At 41.2% G+C, this 22,170-nt stretch overlaps 1 protein-coding gene across 3 annotated transcripts in view; it reads left to right on the top strand.

The window, feature by feature from the left end:
- The window catches only part of dlg2 (discs, large homolog 2 (Drosophila)), a 567,102-nt gene that overhangs the window by 133,507 nt on the left and 411,425 nt on the right, over positions 1-22,170 (top strand). For all 3 annotated transcript variants that reach the window (XM_052026014.1, XM_052026016.1, XM_052026015.1), the window contains exon 5: positions 11,250-11,357. In XM_052026014.1, the coding sequence (XP_051881974.1) occupies positions 11,250-11,357 (108 nt within the window). The remainder of the gene's footprint in view (positions 1-11,249; positions 11,358-22,170) is intronic.

Genomic DNA, 22,170 nt, shown 5'->3' with positions numbered 1-22,170 from the left:
ATGGAGAGAGAAATAGAATTAACATTTTAGGTGGTTGGCCTTCTGGCAGAATAAATATGCAGCATGATTGTTGCAAATCTCATTTTATCTGTATAATTTAAGATCCTTTTCTGTTTTTGGTGTGTGGGTGGCACTGGTAAAACTACGAATATTTCCCATAGTTAATCTGCAAGGGCTGGCAGGCCTTCTTGACTGATTTAGCCTTTATAGTGCTTGTCTTCCCACAGTAGTTTTTGCCAGAACCAAGGATGATAACTGAGTTACTTGGTATTTATTCAGTCAGAGGGGCTCTGTCAGAGTTGTCAATTGTACAATTTCAGTGATAAAATAGTGGAAGTAATTGCAGTGAATGCCAATGTGTAACCATGTCCTCTTGGTCAAAATTCTGGAGATGTGTTAATATCCTGATCAGATTCAATTTAGTTGGCACCCAGAACAGAGTAATCAATAGAGCTGATCTCCTGTTATTCATTTTAAAATATGGTAAAGGAAGAGAGTCCCCATTATAACTTTATTCAAAATTGTATGCCAACTTTGTCCTTCAAAGTTAGAAATAAAGGAGTCAGAAAACCATGCAATTGGTGAAGTATGTAGTTGAAAATTATAAGGAGATTATAAAAGGACAAAGAGATTATATAAAGGCTTCATATTTCAATGCATTAGGAGAGAGGAAACACTGGAAGCTAGTGAGTGCACTGATGAAAATATGAACGAAGCAGAGTTTTGGATAAGTTGAAATTTGCTTAAGGCGCAACATGGCTTAAAGGTTTTCAAGAAGTTAAATTCTGAGAGAACATAAAAATTGCTGTGGTTCCTAAATCCTGAAATTTCCCTTGTTGCATTTTGAAATCCCTAGTACAAATTTAATGCAGTGTTCTAAATACAGTCACACCAGTGGGTTATTCTGTATCAAAGGATAGAAAGACTCTGCAACAGGTGGAGCAGGAAGTGTCTGAAAGGACAGCCAGGTGAGTAGTTTGGGAGATAGAAGGAGTGCACCATCTTTTACGTTGAACTGTCTGTGCTCTTAATGAAGGGACTTTAAGTTCCGAATGCTACTTCTCAATTTGAGCAATCATAGGCCAAGGATTACCATAGGTTCGTGGGTTTGCTATACTTCTTCCAAGGAGGCTTTGAGAACATCCTGCAACAGCTTCCTCCATCTCCCTGGTTATCTCTTGCCATGACAAAAATTAAAAGTGTCTATTTTGAGAGTCAGGTGTTGGCATGTGGGAGGGAGGTGTAGATAGAGTGAAGGGCAATTTCTTGCACAAGGAATCCAGATCAGATGTTTGGACTGGGCTCCTGTGGTTGAAAGCCAGAGCTGAATTGATTTGCTGTCTATGCTCTGGTTGCTGGTTTGGAACAGCACCAGGGTTGGAGAAATTGCACAGACAGAGACTGAAAAAAACGAATATTACTTTGGGTCTGTTGTTCTGTCCACCTTGAGACTTTTAATAAGCTTTCTCAGACCCGGGGGCTTAAAACAAAACCTTTATCTTCATTAACCTAGCCTCTTTCGAATAGAAAATGCTCAGGCTCCATTAACCAAGCTTTCTCAACGAGTTAAGTGCTCATTATTATTAACCAGAAACAATAATAAGGTGAAAAATAAGGAGTTCTTAGACAGGTTCGAGTTGGTAAAGCTGATTGAATTTGTTGATGAGGTAGCAGAAAAGGTCATTGAAGAAAAGGAAGCAAAATGTTGTTGATGTGGATTTTCAGAAAACATTTTATTATGTCCCATTTAAAAGCCCAATTTGCACATTTGAGGCCTATGGAAGCAAAATGTCAATAGTAGAGTGGACAGGAAGTTTACCCAAAAGGAGAAAGACAAAAGTAATGGTAAAAAAATTATTTCTCAGATTGAAAGGTTGGTGAAGAGGGAAATGAGACAAAGTATTTTTCTGCAGAATTCAGTTATGATCTGAAACATTGCTAGTCAGGGTGGTCAATGCAATCAGTCAGGACTTTCAAGAGTAAATTGTACAGGGACTTGATGGAAAATAATTTGGGGGGCCTGTGGGGAATGACAGGATTATTCCTTCAAGAGCTGGCATAACCTGATGGTTGTTTGTCCTCCTGTGCTGTGACAATTCTGTGATCCTGTGAGCCAAGTACTTTTCTTCTTGTGCCGTATTTTAAATAAGTGCTACTCGTTCTTTGACTTGAGTTCTACTTCCATATGCAGTAAGACTCTGATAATTTGCTCACTGGGGCACCAGTTCTCGCACTCCCTTTAAGATCACTGGGACCCCAGTTCCTGTATTCTGTTTAAACTGACCAAGACACTGTTTCCTGTGCTCTTGAGTTCACTGGAAGATTACTGTATAACATTAAAAAAAAAGTGAATTAAAGAAGTTTTAGGGTAATAGAATGCCATCCAATAGTCCAGAAAATATGCAAATTTGGCATGATCAAAGTCTTGATTGTAATGGATTACTGCAGTTTTACTGTAGAAACAAGTAGTTTTTTTTGTTCCTAATTAGCATTGAAAGAGCAACTCAGGAATGACAAATCCCTCTGAAGTGGGGCTGATCAAAAAAAGTGTGGTAACCTCTGACCTATACCACTTAATTGATCCAATATAATTTTGTTCATTTAATTCCCTGCTTCACTGGTCTTGCTCCAACTTGCCTCATCCTACTTCTGTTTGTCACTTTTTTTTTTGTTTTTATCTGATTTGTCAGTGACCTACCTTGCTGAAAACTGCCAATGTTTCTTTTTGAAGCAAAATGCATTCGAGAATGTGAGCAAAGCTGCCAAGTTTATTTTTATCATCTATCCCAAGCTTTTCTCTGGGAAGTAGTTATGGATCTTTTCCTTGGACTTGTGCAATTCTATTGGTGATGTTTCCAAAGTGTCACAATTCAGTGTTGTTGCATCTATGATTAAATCATGAAAACATGGTAATTCTTTGAGAATCACATAGTTTGGGAAATTTGACCTGGTGCTTCTGGAAATGTTGCACGCTAGTGCACGTCAGACATTTGGTGTGTAGGATGTGTGCACCATGAGGCATCATTCATTATGCACGTCATCTGAGTGTTGCCAGGTGCAACTGAGTCACATTTCTTTAATTTAAAGAAAGTGTTTGCCACTCACAGAGAACCATATTCACTCCAGAGCTACTATTTAAAGGGATGCTTGGCTACTTGACACTTACATCTGTAGTAGACTGCAGGAAACACTGCAGATTGGCTAGGGAATCGGGGTGGCTGTAAGTTTGCATAGGAACTTTGAGGTTTGTTGTCATTTCCACGCTCATTACCTCTTTTTCATGGCTCTGGTGCATGAACTACTGTTTCAGAGGGCATTACAGGCTGGGTTGACATGGCCAGAGATCCAGAAGGAAGAGGGAATGAAGAGTTCGTGTCACATCCTCCACACAGCTATATTTGTCTGAGAGTCTGTGAAGAGCAATCTATTCATAGATTAAGCTTTTCTAGGTCAGTAGTCACAGAGATCTGTGATCTATCCCTACCCCTTTGCCTGGAAAGATCTGTCTGTAGAAATCAAGGTCACTGTCATCTTAAATTTCCTAAACTCCGCATCATTCCAGGCAGTGCTGATTATCCCAGTATGCCTAGTTGGACTTGTGGCACTTAAGTCCCTCTTTGAGAACCAGGAAATTTTCATGAAATGCAGGAGCTTGGTGCTGGGACCCTTGTTGTATGTCAACTATATTAATGATTTGGATGAGAATGTACAAAGCAGGATTAGTAAGTTTGCAGATTATACTAAGATAGATGGTGTCATAGACAGTGAAAAAGGTTATCAAGAATTAAAGTGGGCCAAGGAGTGGTAAATGGAGTTTAATGCGGATAAGTGCGATGTGTTGCATTTTGGAAAGTCAAATCAAGGTTAGGACTTCCACATTAAACGGTAGCCTCGGAAGTGTTGTAGAAAAGAGGGACCTTGGAGTTCAGGCAGATGGTTCCCTGGAAGTGGCATCACAGGTAGACAGGGTGTTGAACAAGGCTTTTGGCACACAGGCCTTCATCAATTAGGGCACTGAGTAGAGAAGTTGGGAGGTTATGTTGCAGTTGTACAGGACGCTGGAATATTGTGTTCAGTTTTGGTCACCCTGCTAAAGGAAAGATGCTATTAAACTGGAAAGGGTGCAGAAAAGCTTTACAAGGATTTTGCAGGACTCGAGGGATGAAGATAGAGGGAGAGATTGGGCAGGCTATGACTGTTTTCCTTGGAGCGTTGGAAACTGAGGGGTGATCTTATAGAGGTGTATAAAATCATGAGCATTGATAGGGTGAATGTACACAGTCCTTTACCTAGAGTTAGGGAATCAAGAACTTGAGGGCATGGGTTTAAGGTGAGAGAGGAAAGATTCAATAGTGAGCAGGAGCCGGGACTTGGAATGAGAGGCGTAAGCTTTCAAGAGAGGTGAGTCTCTGTTCTTGGTGTTCATTTTCAGTGAGCAGGACCCTTAAAGAGGCACACTTGCATACTGTTAGTAATAATTGGTTAATTAGCTAATTGGCAGCAGCCAATAAAAAGAAGTTAGGGTTAAACAGAGTGGCTATTGTTGGACTGGTTCAGTGTTAGAGTGGGGGGACTGAGGCTTTGGCGTGAAGAGGCTGAGTAAGTGACCTAGGTGAGGGGAATGTGAACAGCTCTTTCAAAAAAGGGTTTCAGTAAGAAAGCACAGGTAAGGTCTTTATTTTGTTGTCTGTAAATCCTTAGTTTTTGACTCAGTGTAGGCAGGAGGGTAGTTAGGGCAGTGGAATGCTCCTCCTGTAAGTTGTGGGAAGTCAGGGAACCTCACAGTCTTCCTAATGACCACATCTGCAGGAAATATACCCAGCTGCAGCTCCTGACTGATCAGGTCAAGGAAATGGAGCTGGAGTTGAATGTACTCAGGACCATCCGTGAAGCTGAAAACCTCATAAATGAGACTTTTACTGAGGTGGCCACACCCAGGGTACAGACCACCAGGAGAAGTAAGGGAAGTAAGCAGTCAGTGTCGGGTTCCCCTGTGAGTATACCCCTCAGCAACAAGCATACCCCTTTGGATACTGCTGGGGAGGATGACCTGTCAGGGCACAGCAGCAGCAGCCAGGTCAGTGGCACTGTGGCCGGCTCAGCAGGGAAGTGTAAAATCAGGTAGAGCAATAGTGATAGGAGACTCAATAGTTAGGGGGGCAGACAGGAGATTCTGTGGCCACGAAAGAGACACCAGGATGGTGTGTTGCCTCCCAAGTGCCGGGGTTGAAGGTGTCTCAGAGCAGTTGCAGAATATTCTCAAGAGGGAAGGTGAGCGGCCAGAGGTCGTGGTGCATGTTGGCACCGATGACATGGGTAGAAAGGGGGAAGAGGTCCTGCGCAGTGAGTATAGGGAGTTAGGAAAGAAGCTGAAGAGCAGGACCTCCAAGGTAGTAATCTTTGGATTACTCCTGGTGCCACGTGCTAGTCAGGGCAGGAATAGGATGACTGAACAGATGAATGTGTGGCTGAGGAACTGGTGCAGGGGCAGGGTTTCAGGTTCTTGGATCATTGGAACCTCTTCTGGGGCAGGGATGCCCTGTACGAGAAGGATGGGTTGCATCTCAACTGGCAGGGAACCAATATCCTGGCCAGGAGGTTTGCTAGTGCTATTTGGGAGGGTTTAAACTAGTTTCACAGGGTGGATGGGAGCCAGTGCACCAGGTCAGAAAGTGGAGGGATTGAGAGGAAGGTAGATGTCAGGGCCAGTAAAAACAGGCAGGAGCAAAGTAATAGACACAATGGGACGGACAGTTTGAAGTGTTTGTATTTGAATGCTAGGAGTATTATGGGTAAGGGTGATGAACTTGGAGCATGGATTAGTTCATGGAACTATGATGTTGTGGCCATAACAGAGACTTGGTTGAGAGAGGGACAGGAATGGGTGCTTAATGTTCCAGGGTTCCTATATTTTAGAAAAGATTGAGAGAGAGGTAAAAGAGGAGTGGGGGGGGGGGGGGGGGGGGGGGGGAAGAGGGGAAGTTGCACTCGGGACATAATGAAGGGCTCATCCACTGAGTCTATATGGGTTGCACTCAAAAATAAGAAAGGTGCAATCACTCTGATGGGATTATACTACAGAAACCACCCCCAATAGCCACCGGGACATTGCAGAACAGATATGCAGGCAGATTAGGGAAAGGTGTAAAGCTAATAGGGTAAAGCTAAATGGGGGACTTCAACTTCCCTAATGTAAACTGGGACCTCGTTAGTGTAAGAGGTTTAGATGGGGCAAAATTTGTTAAGTGAAATGGGCCTGGCCAGGTGACCAACCTTTCAGTGGGAGAACAGTTAGGAACAGTGACCACAACTCCTTAAGTTTTGAGATAGCTATAAATAAAGACACATGGACCTTGCGGGAGAGTATTAAACTGGAGCAGGGCAAATTACGAGAGCATTAGGCAGGAACTAGGGAGAATTAATTGGGAACAGCTGTTTTTGGGCAGGTCTGCATCTGACATATGGAAGATGTTTAAAGACCAACTGCACAGAGTGCAGGACAGGTGTGTTCCAGTAAGAAGGAAGGATAAGGATGGCATGGTAAGAGAACCTTGGATGTTGAGAGAGGTGGTGAATTTAGTCAAGAAGAAAAAGGAAAAATACGTAAAACTTAGGAAGCTAGGTTCAAACAGAGCACTTGAGGATTATAAAGAAGCCAGAACGGAACTCGAGAAGGGAATTTGGAATGCCAGGAAGGGCCACAAGAAGTCCTTGGCAAGTAGGATTAAAGAGAATCCCTAGGCATTCTATACATACATGAAGAGAAAGGATAACCAGGGAGAGGGTAGGACCACTCAAGGATAAAGGAGGGAACATGTGTTTGGAAGCAGAGGATGTGGGTGAGGTCCTTAATGAGTACTTTGCATTAGTATTTACCATGGAGAAGGACATGGAGGATAGGGAGATCAGTGTGGAGCATACTAATATGCTAGGGCATTTCGAGATAGAGGAGGTAGTGTTGGGTTTCTTAAAGTGCATTAAGCTGGATAAGTCCCCAGGGCCTGATGGGATATACCCCAGGTTATTGAGAGAGGCAGGAGATGAGATTGCTGGGGCCTTGACCAATATCTCTGTGTTCCCTCTAGCCACAGGCAAGGTCCCGGAGGACTGGCGAGTAGTTAATGAAGGGAAACAGGGATAAACCTGGTAACTATACACCGGTGAGTCTCACATCAGTGGTTGGGAAATTACTGGTGAGGATTCTTAGGGATGGGATTTATAAGCACTTGGAAAATCATAGCCTGATAGGGACAGTCAGCATGACTTTGTGCAGGGCAAGTTGTGCCTTACTAACTTGATTGAGTTTTTTGAAGAGGTGATGAGGTTGATTGATGAAGGTAGAACTGTGGATGTTGTCTACATGGATTTTAGAAAGGCATTTGACAAGGTCCCTCATGGGAGGCTCACCCAGAAAATTAAGATGCATGGGATCCATGGTGAATTGGCCGTTTGGATTCAGAGCTGGCTTGCCTGTAGAAAACAGAGGGTAATGGTTGATGGGAATTATTCTAGCTGGAGGCCTGTGACTAGTGTTCCTCAAGGATTTGTATTGGAACCTCTACTGTTTGTGATGTATATAAATGACCTGGATGAAAATGTAGATGGGTGGATTAGTAAGTTTGCAGATGATCGGAAGATTGGTGTGTTGTGGATAGTGTAGAAGACTGGCAGATATAAGTGGGATATAGATCAGTTGCAGATATGGGCGGAGGAATGGCAGATGGAGTTCAACCCTGTCAGATGTGAAGTGTCACACCTTGGGAGATGAAATGTAAAGAGACAGTATGCTATTAATGGCAAGACCCTTAACAGTGTTGATGAGCAGAGGGATCTTGGGGTCCAAGTTCATAGTTCCCTGAAGGCGGCTACACAGATTGATAGGGTGATAAAGAAGGCATATGGCATGCTTGCCTTCATTAGTCGAGGTGTTGAGTTCAAGAGTCAGGAAGTTATGCTGCATCTTTATAAAACTCTGGTTAGGCCACATCTGGAGTATTGCATCAATTCTGGTCACCCCATTATAGGAAGGATGTAGAGGGTACAGAAGAGGTTTATCAGGATGCTGCCTGGATTAGAGGGCATGTGCTATAGGATAGGTTGGACAAACTTGGGTTGTTTTCTCTGGAGCAGCGGAGGCTGAGAGGAGATCTGATGGAAGTCTATAAGATTATGGGAGGCATAGATAGAGTAGTCAGCCAGTATCTTTTCCCCAGGGTTGAAATGTCTAATACCAGAGGGCATGCATTTAAGGTGAGAGGGGGTAAGTTCAAAGGAGACGTGTGGGGCAAGTTTTTTACACAGGGTGGTGGGTGCCTGGAATGCGCTGCCTCGGGTGGTGGTGGAGGCAAATACGACAGGGGCGTTCAAGAAGTTCTTAGGCACATGACTGTGAGGGAAATGGTAGGATATGGTCATTGTGTAGGTAGAAGGGATTAATTCAACTGGGCATTTTATTACTGATGTAATTGGTTTGGCACAACATTGTGGGCTGAAGGACCTGTTCCTGTGCTGTACTGTTCTATGTTCTAGAAACTCAAGGGGCAACTTTTTTTTACACAGGGTGGTATGTATATGGATTGAGCTGCCAGAGGAAGTGTTTGAGGCAGGAACAATAACAACTTTTAAAAGACAGTTGAACTGGTATACTAGTTGAACTGGTTTGGTGAACCAAACTCAGGCAAGTGGGACTAGTCTAGATGGGCATTTGGTTGGCATGGACCAATTGGGGTGAAGGACCTGTTTACATGCTGTGTTACCCAATGCTTTAATCATTCCCTGAAGATTCATCTCGTGTGATCATGAGAAAAAACTACTCACTGTCAATAACATTTATCCAGGGCTTTGTATTTTTATGATTATATTCTTAATCTGTGCTCTCTGACATACTTCAGCCACTGCTTTGCACAAAAGATCAAACTTCAAAAGATAAAAACTATTTCTCGCTCCTGTTCAGTAGTTATATTTCCATAATGGTTGAGATGATATTTTTCTATATCCTCCTCTCTTCTGGTTTTTCTTTTCCCCTACTCATCTTCATTCTCTTTGAATCCCTGACTCTTAATAATTTATGTGCATATGATATATATTACAAGATAGTGAAAATGTCCTAACAATTTATTCTCCATAAATATGAGGTCCTCTCCTAGAGGTGCAGATATAGCCACACAAAGGATTTTGTTGGCTGCCTAGGCAATTAATGATCCATGTTATAAAATCTTATTCTATTTTTATAACCCAAAGAGAGGCTGATATTATTATTGGCATCAGTTCAAGGATGTTTGTTCAGTGATCCTGTTCATGTCTATTTTTAATTTTGGGCAGAACAAACTGTGGCTGTGTCTTTGTTTCTTATTTTTCATTTTATTTCAACTAACTCCTTACTATCTAACAGATATCCCATGCCCCATGTTTAGAACAAGGAAGTGAACATGCCCTGGGCATGTATCTTTCTTCTCAGGTAGTCCATTGGGATCAAGTATTATATACTTTCGCACTGGTTTTATGGATTCTGAAGTGTTAATGAGGCCTATATAGGGACTCAGATTCTTCCACAGATCGGCCAGGTGGTGGCTGAAGGAGCAAGCATGTATTTGTGAGGTGGTCAGCTCCTCCACCACCTATGTAGGGACTCTGTGTGTTCCTGCTGCATGGAGTCAAGTTTCTCAATCTTTTCCAAAATGCTTGTTCTCCACTTTGAGTGGTCATGGTTTAAGGATTCCCAGGAGTAGGTGGGGATGTTGCATTTCTTCCAGGAGGCTTTGAATACAAGAGAAACAAAGGACTGCAGATGCTGGAATCTAGATAAAAAAACACTATGATGCTGGAGGAACTCAGCAGGCCAGGCAGCATCCTCCACGGATGCTGCCTGGCCTGCTGAGTTCCTCCAGCAACATCGTGTTTTTCATTCAGTCTTTGAGTGCATCCTTGATTCTCTTACTCTGTCCACCTGGGAAACTCTTCCCATGATAGAACTCAGAATAGAGTGGTTGTTTTGTGAGTCTTGTGTTGGGCATGCAAATTATATGGCCTACCCAGCATTGCCATCAGTCCTAGAATGTTGGCTTGGGAGGGGCACTGACATTAGTTGCCTGCCCTTTTAGTGCAGTTGGAGAAATTTGCAGAGACAGTGTACAACTCCTCTAATACTGACTGTGTATTTGTATATACATTTGTATTAAGCACTTCAGTTGACCTAAGCAATCAGTGTGAATGATAGATGTGACAAGAAATGATTTGGTCAAATCATATTAGTTTGTCTATTTCTTATATGCTGAAAGTAAACTCTGGATAATACATGCCTATTGACACTTTACTACCACATGAGACAAGCAATAGCCAAGAAGGAAATGGAATAATGTGCTGAAGGTATTTAATAATATGCTAAATGATAAACAGATTGTTCAGCTGGAAATTTGTATAAGGTAAATCTTTTCTGTAGATCTTTTTCATAGTAACAGTTTTATACCATTATGAATTAGTAAGGACAAAGTATGTAACTGGAAACCTGGAAAGATCTTGAGCTTTCTTTAAGAATTTGGAGAGTGTCAGGGTAGAAAGGATCTGATGAAGTTTGTACTTCATGCAGGAAAATTCTGGATAATTTCTATTCATTTCCCTGTATATGCAAAATATTGTGTGTATAGATTTGGATGAATGCGATTAAAAAGATATTGTTGCAAATTCGACAGATGTGTGTTTTCCTACACCTATGCAGGCCACTCTTACCATCAAGTTTCATCTGCTTGTGCCAACTATGTAGTGTTTGTGGGTTTGTCGTGAACAGGGTGGAGGGGGATTTTATTAGGAATTTGAATCATTTACAAACTAAGTGAAAAATAATTGGAGAAATTAATAGCAGTTGTGCTTTTACAAAATTATACAGGTTTAACAAAGATTGATCAAAACTGTTTACCACTATTTCTTTCTCCACATGAGCTGCCCGACCTGCTAAGTATTTCCAGCATTTTCTGTTTATATTTCTGTATTCTAGCACCTACAGTATTTTGCATTTGCATACATTTATGTGGTGTACATTGCCCAGATGATCTTTTCAAAGGAGATTTTGAACAAGCATTTGGATTTTGTAGATTTTTAAGAAAAGAATAGATGGTGGTGCATTTTATTAAGTTTTACATTCCATCTAATCTGTGACATCTGATTTGTATACTGTAATATTGCTATATAATATTTCTATACTCAAGACAATTATGAGTATACATTTACTAAAAGTTTCTAAATTTTTATTTTAGCCAGTTGGGACAGAACAAGACGTAACATTGACAAGAGGAGAGGAAGAAACTGATGAAACGGAAGGAGAACTGCCAACAAAATTACACGATCATTGGGAACATTTTGAGGTACAATATTTGTTCTTATTCCATTGATAGGTTTCACTAAACCAAATCAACAATGTCTTCAAATGCTGAGCCCAGACTGTTCTCTTGGAAATTCCCCTAACAAGAATACTGCCCTAACTGTTTACTTTACAGAACATGCTAGTATTAAAGATGTACAGAGCAGGTAAAATGAGGTTTCACATATCTGAAATTGTGGCAACTCCTTTGTATAAGACTAACACATTGACAAAAAAAAACTAGGTTCAATCATTTGATCAATGTTGGCGTTGCTAATCTCGTCAATACTTTGAAAGATATTGATTAATGAACAGTCAGTGTGGGTTTGGAAAGAGAAGGTTGTGTTTGACAAACTTGATTGAGTTTTTTGAGAAAGTAACAAGAAGAGCTGGCAATGATAGCATTATTAGTGATGACACGATGATAATTTTGATTCAAAACTGCGTCAACTGTAGTGTTGATGAGTGTCTTAGTGACTTGAATGTTATTGCCTTGGTGTTCTACAAGGCAAAATACTAAGTCTTATTTTTCATGCTGTACATCAATAATTTGCAGTTTAATGTGAAACACGATTAAGAAGTTTGATTACACAAAAATTGGACATGTGACTGATAAAATAGAATAAAGTTTAGTATGGAGAGAGAGATATCAAAAGTCAAATAGGCAGAAGGATACAAATGGTGTGCAGCAATGCTATTGTGGAGGGAATCCAATGCAAGAGAGTAAACAGTAACAATAGGATACAGAGAAATGTAGAAGATTATAGGAACTTTGGAGTTAATGGCCACAAAGCTCATGGGACAGGTAGAAAATGTTGTTCAGAAAACATATGATACAATTTTTATTGGCTGAGGGATAGAATATAAGTGTATGGCAGCCATCCTAGCAATACAGAGAACATTAGTTTGGTCATTACTTGGGTACTCCATAATGCTATCAATTAAACTATCAAGTATTATCCCAGTACAGCATTATCACACACAAAAGTGATCTAATCACTGCAATGAAAGAAATACGTGATTGCACCAGATAGGCTACTGAGGGGGTTTGAGGATATTTCTGTGACTGAATGCTTTTAGTTAGAAAGATGCAGTAGGTTTGTTTGCAAACATAAGAAATTGGGATGAAATCTAATCAAGGAGCAGACAATTAATGAGAGATCTGGATAGGGGAATTAGGAAGGGCCTCTATCCTACAGCATAAGATATATAATCATGAGGACAGATTTAAGTTACTTGGTATTTGGATTGGAAGGGTGTTGGCAGAAAAGCATTTTCACTTGGTAGCGGCCTGAATGCGTGATAGATACAGAAATGCTTAGTGCAAGGTAGTGTAGCGGTTAGCGTAACACTATTACAGCGCTAGTGACCTGGGTTCAATTCTGGCTGCTGTCTGTAAGGAGTTTGTATGTTTTTCCCGTGTCTGCGTGGGTTTCTTCTGGGTGCTCTGGTTTCCTCCCACATTCCAAAGATGTATGGGTTAGGAAGTTGTGGGTATGCTATGTTGGCGCCGGAAGCGTGGCGACACTTGCAGGCTGGCCCCAGAATACTCTACGCAAAAGATGCATTTCACTGTGTGTTTCGATGTACATGTGACTAATAAAGATATCTTATTTAAAAAAAAAACAAAAAAAGCATTTGGTGAAAACTTGTGGTGTGATAACCCTCAGGACAACAATTCAACAGCAGGGAAAACGACAGGTCCATAGATCTTCTTTTGGCAAGCATGAACAAAATATATAGTATGGACACTTGCACTGAAAAATTTTATAGTTCAATGATACGTTATGTAGCTTGATTTTTTTTTTTGGAATTATTTGTAGATTCTATTAAAGTCTGAACCATAAAAATAGCTATGGTTAGCTCAAATTGGCATTCTCACTCAAGGAGTTTAAAATAAGAAACAGGAAAAAAAGCTTTAAGTGCTTTATTTTGTTAGAAATACTAAAGTGCATTTTATTTTGTAAAGTAACCCTCAGCCAAATGTGCCTTATCCCAGGTAAAAACATAAAATGCTAGAAACACTTGGCAGATCAAGGAGCTCACCTGTGAATATTGGCTGCTTGTTTATATGCAGAGGCATCACTGGTAATCTTGATTCTGTTATTAACTGATATTCATATTGTTCAGTATTTTTTCCTGGATAGCAATTGAGAGCAAGCACCTCTGGTAATAAAAAATCTAGCATCTCCATAACCACCATCTGCATCTCCCTGTTGCCAGTCACTTCAACTCCCCCTCCCACTCTATCACAGATATGTCAGTCCTCGGCATCCTCCACTTCCAGGAGAAGTCCAAGCTCAAACTGGAGGAACAGCACCTCATTTTCCATCTTGGAACCTTGATGCCACTTTAAGTAATCCCCAGAACCACCCCCCCCCCCACCCCCCCCACCCCCCCACCCCCCCCACCCCCCCACAGCCATGCCTCTTTTCTTCCCTTTCCTAGCCTATCTCTTTTATCTACCCCCTTTTTTCCTTCTTACCTTTGACCCATCCCCCGGTGGATCAACTCTCCCCTCCTCCCCCGCATCTGCCTATCACTATCTCTTACCTGCATCTGCCTATCACTATCTCTTACCTGCATCTGCCTATCACTATCTCTTACCTGCATCTGCCTATCACTATCTCTTACCTGCATCTGCCTATCACTATCTCTTACCTGCATCTGCCTATCACTATCTCTTACCTGCATCTGCCTATCACTATCTCTTACCTGCATCTGCCTATCACTATCTCTTACCTGCATCTGCCTATCACTATCTCTTACCTGCATCTGCCTATCACTATCTCTTACCTGCATCTGCCTATCACCACCTTGCGCCCACCCCACCTTCCCTCTTTGGTCCACCTATCACTGCTCTGCTTTCCTCTCCTATATATTGGGCTTCCCTTTTTCCTATCTTCAGTCCTGAAAAAGGATCCTGACCTGAAACATTGACTGCCTACTTTTCTCCACAGATGCTGCCTGGCCTGCTGAGTTCCTCCAGCATCATAGTGTTTTTCATCTCCATAAAATGTGTTCTAAATTTTGCAATCTTTTGTGGTACTTCAGTCAGTTCAACAAACAATCTGCTGGAGGAACTCAGCAGGTCCAGCTGCATCTGTGGAGGGCATGGAATTGTCAGCATTTCTGGTCTAAACCCTGCATCATTACTGAGAAGAGAGAGCCTATAAAAAGAGGAGAGGGGGAGTGGTGAGACAGGAGCCAGAGGTGATTGGTGGACCGAGGGCATGTTGGGCGGGGGGGGGGAATGTTTGTCAGTGGTGTGAAGGATGACAGGCAGAGCAAGCTAGGTAGGGGAGGGGGAGGAGTGGAGTTGGAGAACAGAGGCAGATAGATAGAGGTAGACAAAGAAAGAGAGGCAGGTGGGGGGAGAGGAGGGTGAATATGGTGACAGCTGCTGGAGGGTGATAAACAGGAACAGAAAAGGTTACCAGTGCTGGAGTCTGATAAATAGGGAATGTTATAATGGGAACTATTCGGGGAGAGGTGAAAGGCAGATGGTACCAAAACCAGATTGGGGGAGGGGGAAAATAGAGCCAGTGGGTTGAAATAAGTGGGTGGTAGTTGATGGAATTGAGAGGGGGAGATGGATAAAAATAGGTGATGGGGGGTGGAGGAGGGGTGTGGGAAGGGGAACTAAAATAGGGGACTAGAGGAGGATTGGAAGGAGAAAGTGGTGGGGGGGGAGGGGGTGGGAAACACTGGAGGTGAGGGTTATCTGAAATTGGAAAATTCAATGTTCATGTTATTGGGTTGTAGCCAGGCAGAATATAAAGTGTTGTTCCTCCAGTTTGCTTTGGGCCTTACCCTGCCAATGGAGGAGGATGAACAGGTTGGTGTGGGAATGGAAGGGGGAATTGAAATGGCATGCAATTGGGTGCTCAGGATGGCCATTGCGGATAGAGCGGAGGTGCTCTGTGAATTTGTCACCTAGTGTGTGCTTGGTCTCTATGATGTAGATGAGGCCACATCAGGAGCAACGAATGCAGTAGACAAGGTTGGAGGAAGTGCATGTGAATCTTTGTCTCACCTGGAAGGGCTGTATAGGTCCCTGGATGGTGGTGAGGGAGGAGGTATAAGGACAAGTGTTGCACCTCCCAGTATTGCAGGAGAAAATTCTTGGGGTCAGGGAGGGATGAGTGGACCAAGGAGTCACAGAGGGAGTGGTCTATGCAGAAGGTGGAAAGAGGTGGGGAGGAGAAGATGTAGTGTGGGATCTTGTTGAAGCTGACAGAAATGATGGTTGCAGTGTCTTGCGTCTTCAGTCAGTTCAATCCAAATTACTCTGATATCAGAACAAAAATCAAGTGGAGACTAGAGACAAGAGAATGTAGGTTTTGAAATGTTAATTATGGACGTTTTGTAGTGACAAAAGAAACATGTTGTGCATCTTATTCAAGTATGTTGCATTAAGTTACCTTGGAAAAAGTTTCCATATCACTCTTACATTCAATATATGCCACTGACCATACATGTATCCTTTGCTAATTACATTCTTAAGGTCTTTTAAGCAACAGCCAAGTCTCCAGAAAAAAAACTGAAAAGACTAATGTGGAATCCCTTCCTTTAGAACAGAAATTATGGGTTTCCAGAAATGATTAGGAGCAATTATAGAAAATAAGATCAATGGGAAAAGAGCAAAAAGGTACCTTTAAGTACTTTTTGGGCATTTCTGAATTAAATTATTGCCTTCTGATTTATTAAGCTTTGAGTTGAAGAACTATACCAGAACATGGACGGATACTTATGCGTTAAGGTCCGCAAAGCAACATTACCAAATAAAATCACCTCAACAAGTAGAATCAAGGCAGGATACTGCTGAGCATCAGAGCCCAAGGCATCCACTCAGGATTGAGAGAATTGATGAGAGATACTCTAGTTTAGCAATTTTTAAGGAATGAGGAATGTTAAGAACAGTCTTCCAAATTTCTGTGAATGTGAATCTGAAATAGGACAAATCAATGAATAAACAATATGTACAAGCACAACCTAGGTTTTGTGGAATTGATTACTGGGGTTTTGGGGCCACATATGGAAATGTGGGCTGCATATTTTGTACCCTACTTTAGAAATCTATGTCCCTGGGCTTTCTTAGTTTGTGTCCTGTAGATTTAACTTTCTGCTAAATCAGAGAAAATAGTGTGGGTTTTGCTGGATTGAGGCATCCAATGGAAGCTTGACTCCCCCACTCCCATTAGTTTCTCTGTGCTTTTCAGTTCTAAACTGCACCATAACTTACTGATAGTACAAACAAATATTGCACAATTATGATGTGGAATCTTAAATTTACGGATTAAGAAAGAAAAATGGGATGACAAAGGAATAAATAGCACAAACTAGATTGAAATCAGCTCCATGGAGAGGAATAAAGTGAGGGGTAAAAGGCTTAAGAAAGGGATAAATACAAATCAAAAGGAAACAATAAAAATGTAAAGTTTTATTGCTTTTGAACCTCTAAGAATTTGCTTTAGATTGAACACTGAATTGTTTAATTTTTCAAATCAAAGAGATTGATTGGTCTTAACAATTGGAATTCAATTGGTTTATTATTGTCACATGTACCAAAGTATAGTGAAAAACTTGTTTTGCATGCCATCCATATAAATAATTTCATTACAACAGTGCATTGAGGTAGTACAAGGGAAAACAATACAGAATGCAGAATAAAGTGTTACAGTTACAGAGAAAATGCAGTGCAGGCAGACAATAAAGAGCAAGGCCATAACGAGGTAGATTGTGAGGTCAAGAGTCCATTTTATTGAGGGGACTATTCAATAGTCTTATAGCAGCAGGACGGAAGCTGTCCTTGAGCCTGGTCGTACTTGCTTTAAGGCTTCTGTGTCTTCTGCCCGATGGGAGGGGGGAGAAGAGAGACTGTCCAGAGTGGGTGGAGTCTTTGATTATGCTGACTGCTTTACTGAGGCAGCGAGAAGTCCAGCTAGAGTCTATGGAGGGGAGGCTGGTTTCTGTGATGTGCTGAGCTGTGTCCACAATTCTGCAGTTTCTTGTGGTTCCAGGCAGAGCAGTTGCCGTACCAAGCCATGATGCATCCACATAGAATGCTTTCTATGGTGCATCAATAAAAATTGGTGAGTGTCAAAGGGGACATGCCAAATTTCTTTTGCCTCCAGAGGAAGTAGAGGCACTGGTGAACTTTCTTAGCCATGGCATCTACGTGGTTGGACCAGGACAGGCTATTGGTGGTGTTCACTCCTGGGAACTTGAAGCTCTTAACCCTCTCGACCTCAGCACCGTTGATGTAGACAGGTGCATGTACACCGCCCCCTTTCCTGAAGTCAGTGACCAGCTCTTTTGTTTTGCTGACATTGAGGGAAAGGTTGTTGTCATGACACCATGTCACTAAGCTCTCTTTCTCCTTTCTGTACTCTGACTCATCATTATTTGAGATGTGGCCTACTATGGTGGTATCATCTGCAAACTTGGAGTTAGAGCAGAATCTGGCCACACAGTCATGAGTGTATAGGGAGTAAAGTAGGGGGCTGAGGACGCAGCCTTATGAGGCACCAGTCTAGAGAATAATTGCAGCGGAGGTGTTGCTGCCTATCCTTCCTGATTGTAATCTGTTGGTCAGGGAGTCAAGGATCCAGCTGCAAAGGGAGGTATTGAATCCCAGGTCTGGGAGTTTGGAAATGAGTTTGTTGGGAATTATAGTATTGAAGGCGGAACTGTAGGCAGTAAACAATAGTCTAACGTGGGTGTCTTTACTGTCCAGATGCTCCAGAGATGAGTGTAGGGCCAGGGAGTCATTAAGGCACATTACCTTATTTTTCTTAGGTACCTGGATGATAGTGGTCTTCTTGAAGCAGGTGGGAACCTCAGATTGAAGCAGGGAAAGGTTAAAAATGTCTGCAAATACCCTCGCCAGCTGATCTGCACAGAATCTAAGGACACAGCTGGAGACACCATCCGGGCCAGATGCTTTCCACAGCTTCATTCTCTGGAAGACTGATTTTACATCCGCAACGATGACTGTGGGTTCAGTTGCGTTCAAGGCTGTTGGGGTGGGTGGTGACATTCTAATCTCCTTCTGTTCAAAACATGCATAGAATATGTTAAGCTCATCAGGAAGGGAAGCACTGTTGTCGGCAGGGCTGCCTGACTTCGTTTTGTAGCCCGTTATAGCATGTAAGCCCTGTCGCAACTTATGGCTGGTCTGGAACTCAATTTTGGACTGCTATTGTAGCTTGGCATCCCTGATACGTACAACAGCATAGTTGTGCTGTTTACAAAAACTTAATTTTACATTGCAAGTTCAGTTGTCAGTTGAATGCAAATCTAATAAGTTCTTCAAAATAAGTTGGTGGCTTCATACAAAGCAAATATTGGAATGACATAACTTGATCAGTGCATTCTTGAAAATGTTGAAGTTCAAGATATCTGAATTTGATGTCTGACTTACACGTTAATGATCTAGATCATTAACAATTTATCTTTCAACATTTATTATCAAAATTGATAAGTTGTGGATTTTTTTTTGATTTGGTTAGTGAAGGTGTAGCATGTATAAAACCATTTTCCAGAACATTCATCTCATCGTACCATAGTAGCTCAGTGTGCAGAAGGGTATTATTCAACACAATCTGGTAAATTTTAATGCTTAAAGTTGAAGTTGGGTAAAATAAAAAAAATATCAAATGTATATGAAAGTGGAATTGTGGGAAAGAAATTGATCAAGTATTCATTAGAACTCTCCAATCATTTGATAGCAATCCATGTAGCTAGGGGAGTTCTCAAACATTGTTTACTGGACAATCAACAATTATAACCATAGTAATCAGAAAACCAAGAGTACAAGTATTGGATATAAGGCTGGCTCCTTTTTCTTGTAGATATAAATCTTCCAGATTTTCTGAACTTGCTGGAGTGATAAGCTAGAACTAGTATTAATTCACTCTGGATAGACTGTCATCCAAGACTTGTGCCCTTCAGGTTTCTCTGTAACATTTTTATATCCACTTTGTCTCTTACAATGTTTCAAAGTGTGCATAGATCCTGTTTATTTTGTCATGACAAGTCTCAGGGGCCTCTTACCTTACCTCCAGTACAGTAATTCAACATGGCCAAAAAGGTCTCACAAACTGTACCTGTCCAGGATAAATTATTTGTTTCTTTTTTGTACCCTAAGCATGCTAGTTTTAGTAGCTGTTGATGATGTCACACTTTAATGCCTATCATAAAACATGTGTGAGTACTGCAAATGTTCTGGCAAACAGCATTTCTTTAGAAGGCCTAATTGTCATTAGTTATGTAATCACCTGGCTTATTTCATTAGACGATATAATTCTTATCTGACCCCCTTAGTGCTGGCCAACATCCCTGGACTTCTGTATGGCCAGGATACAGCATTTTCCATGTGATTCACAGTACAGAGAAGGAGATGTACAATGGCTGTTATGCCTCGGGTCATTGAATTACATAACCACTGAAATGCACAAGGATAAACTCATGCACGTTTTACAATGCATCATTTTCTAGACCCTGTGTTCTCTTGGTTAAATGCTCTTCTTATAATGGAACATATACTATGGAGTTGAATTTTTCTAACCAATCTCATATTGAACAACGTACTAAAATGCATAGTTATTAGTTTCTACCATAGTTTATTTACCTATCTTACTAATGACCTGGTCAAAAGTCTATTCAAATTTGACAAAATAAGCTAACCTTAAATTCATGCAAACCAATTTTGGCCAGCACATGCAGTTCTCCTGCAGATTTATTTTATCTTTGATTCAAAATGTCATGTATAGTCCTTTTCTGGTGCAGGGAACAATCCTTGTGCTAAAAATGATAACCCAGATTGCCCACTTTACCAATTTATATCTGCATTTTAATCTCATGAGCATGTTGGACGTTCAGGCAAGACATCTTCCTGCAAATTTCAGCTGGCTTTGCACAAAGTATTATTTTGTACTGAGAATAGAGATTCCTTAGTTTGAATGCCTGGAAATGTGGCAGGAAATGGATGGAAGCTATAGATGTAAATAGGTTGGGAATACTTTGAATTGAGCTCTACAAATGGTTCTCTTCCCAGATGCTCACATCCATCAATGGGGTCAACAGACCAAGAGGGACATGTACTTAAGACGATCAGTACTTAAGAAGGTGTTATCAAAAGTCCTGTCAATAACGTTTATTCAATAGTAATCTATTCAGCAATGTTTAGTTTGGATTTCAGGTGCACCGTTCAGTTACAGACTTCAACAGAGTCTTAGTAGAAATGTGATTTAAAATAATTTTAGAGGTGAGATGAGAGTAAATGCACTTTGGGATAGTGTGGCATTGCAATGTCTGACTAATGCTGAAGTCGATGGATGTCAGAGGGAAAATTCTTCATTGGCTGGAGTCAGTTTGTTGTTAGCCAGTTATTTCAACCCAGGACGTTACTGAAGGAGTTCCTTGGGGAACAATCCTGGACTCTAATATCTTCAGCAGTTTCATCAATGACCCTCATTCCTTTAAAAGATTCGAATTAGGGGTGCTTGCTGCTACTTGCACAAATTTCAATAAAGGGCATATTGGTAATGGAGGCAATCCAAAAAAGATACACTGGGCTAATTTCTGGAATGAGAGGGTTGTCCTGTCATGAATGGCTAAAGAAATTAGATCTATATTCTTTGAGGTTTAGAAGAATTAGGTGAACTTATTGAAACATGTAAGATCTTTAGGGGCATGACAGGGTAGATGTCAAGATCTTTCCATAACTGGGAGAATCTTGGAGAGGACACAGTTACAAGATTAGGGGGTGGTCATTAAAGCTCAGGTGTGTATGAACTACTTATCATAGGGGGTTGGTAGATCTCTGGAATTCTCAGAGTTGTGGAGGCCAAATTATTGAGGGTACTTAAAGAAGTAGATATATTTTTGAAAAAGCAGGGAATTTAGGGTTATAGGGAACTGGCACAGAAGAACAGATGAAGCCTGGGGTGAATCAGCCATAATCACATGAATGGCAGGGGATGCTTGAGGGGCCAAGTGGCCTATTCTTGCTCCTGTTTCTTATGTTCTTTTCTTAGATACTGAGGCAGTTGGTACTCACATCCAGAAAGTAAAGATGACACCCAACACCGGTTGTTAGGTGGCAAGTAATGCTCATACCACACAAGTGTTAGACAATGAGCACACCCAGCAAGGCAGTGGCATTTCCTGCAAAAGAAATTAATCTTGGAAATGCACCTGCTATTATATAGCTACTGGGGATGGTGTTCCAGGCAGTTTACCCACTAAGTTATTCCAAAAGTCTCTATAGGGAAAATAGGCTTTACCTGTTCAATCTTTTCTGATGAATAAAACTTAATAATTTTGGTATAATTCTGGTAAATCTTTTTTTGTTCCTTTACTGCACTTGCAACAAACTTTCCATTATATGGTGATTAGAACTGTTCACAGTTGTTCGAAAAAGTGAACTTGTTTCTCTCAGATACTTTACCTTTCTACTCTGTACTAATTGGAATGAAACCCAGTGCTCTGTTTGTAATTTTGATAGTGTTATTGACCTGCAGAGCTAATTTTGTTATTTATCAGTATTAAAGTCGTCTTGGTGTTGCTCCTCTGCCTGGGCAGGTTGTAGTTCAATGATTTAGGAAATGAAATCATTATAATGAGCTAATTGGTTACACAGAATAGGCTTCAGAAAATCATGAATCATCACATATTTGGAGCTCTCTATTTTTGTTTATAATTTAATACGATGAGATGTTTCTCGCAAGAACATCATTTATACCCATTCCTAATTGCCCTTTGAAAGGTGTTATGAGCAGGTGTTCCTGTGGTAAAGGTACACAGGGCTT

This window comes from Pristis pectinata, chromosome 11, assembly GCF_009764475.1.
Source record: "Pristis pectinata isolate sPriPec2 chromosome 11, sPriPec2.1.pri, whole genome shotgun sequence".
Taxonomy (NCBI): Eukaryota; Metazoa; Chordata; class Chondrichthyes; order Rhinopristiformes; family Pristidae; genus Pristis; species Pristis pectinata.
This window is presented reverse-complemented; position numbering and strand designations above follow the sequence as displayed.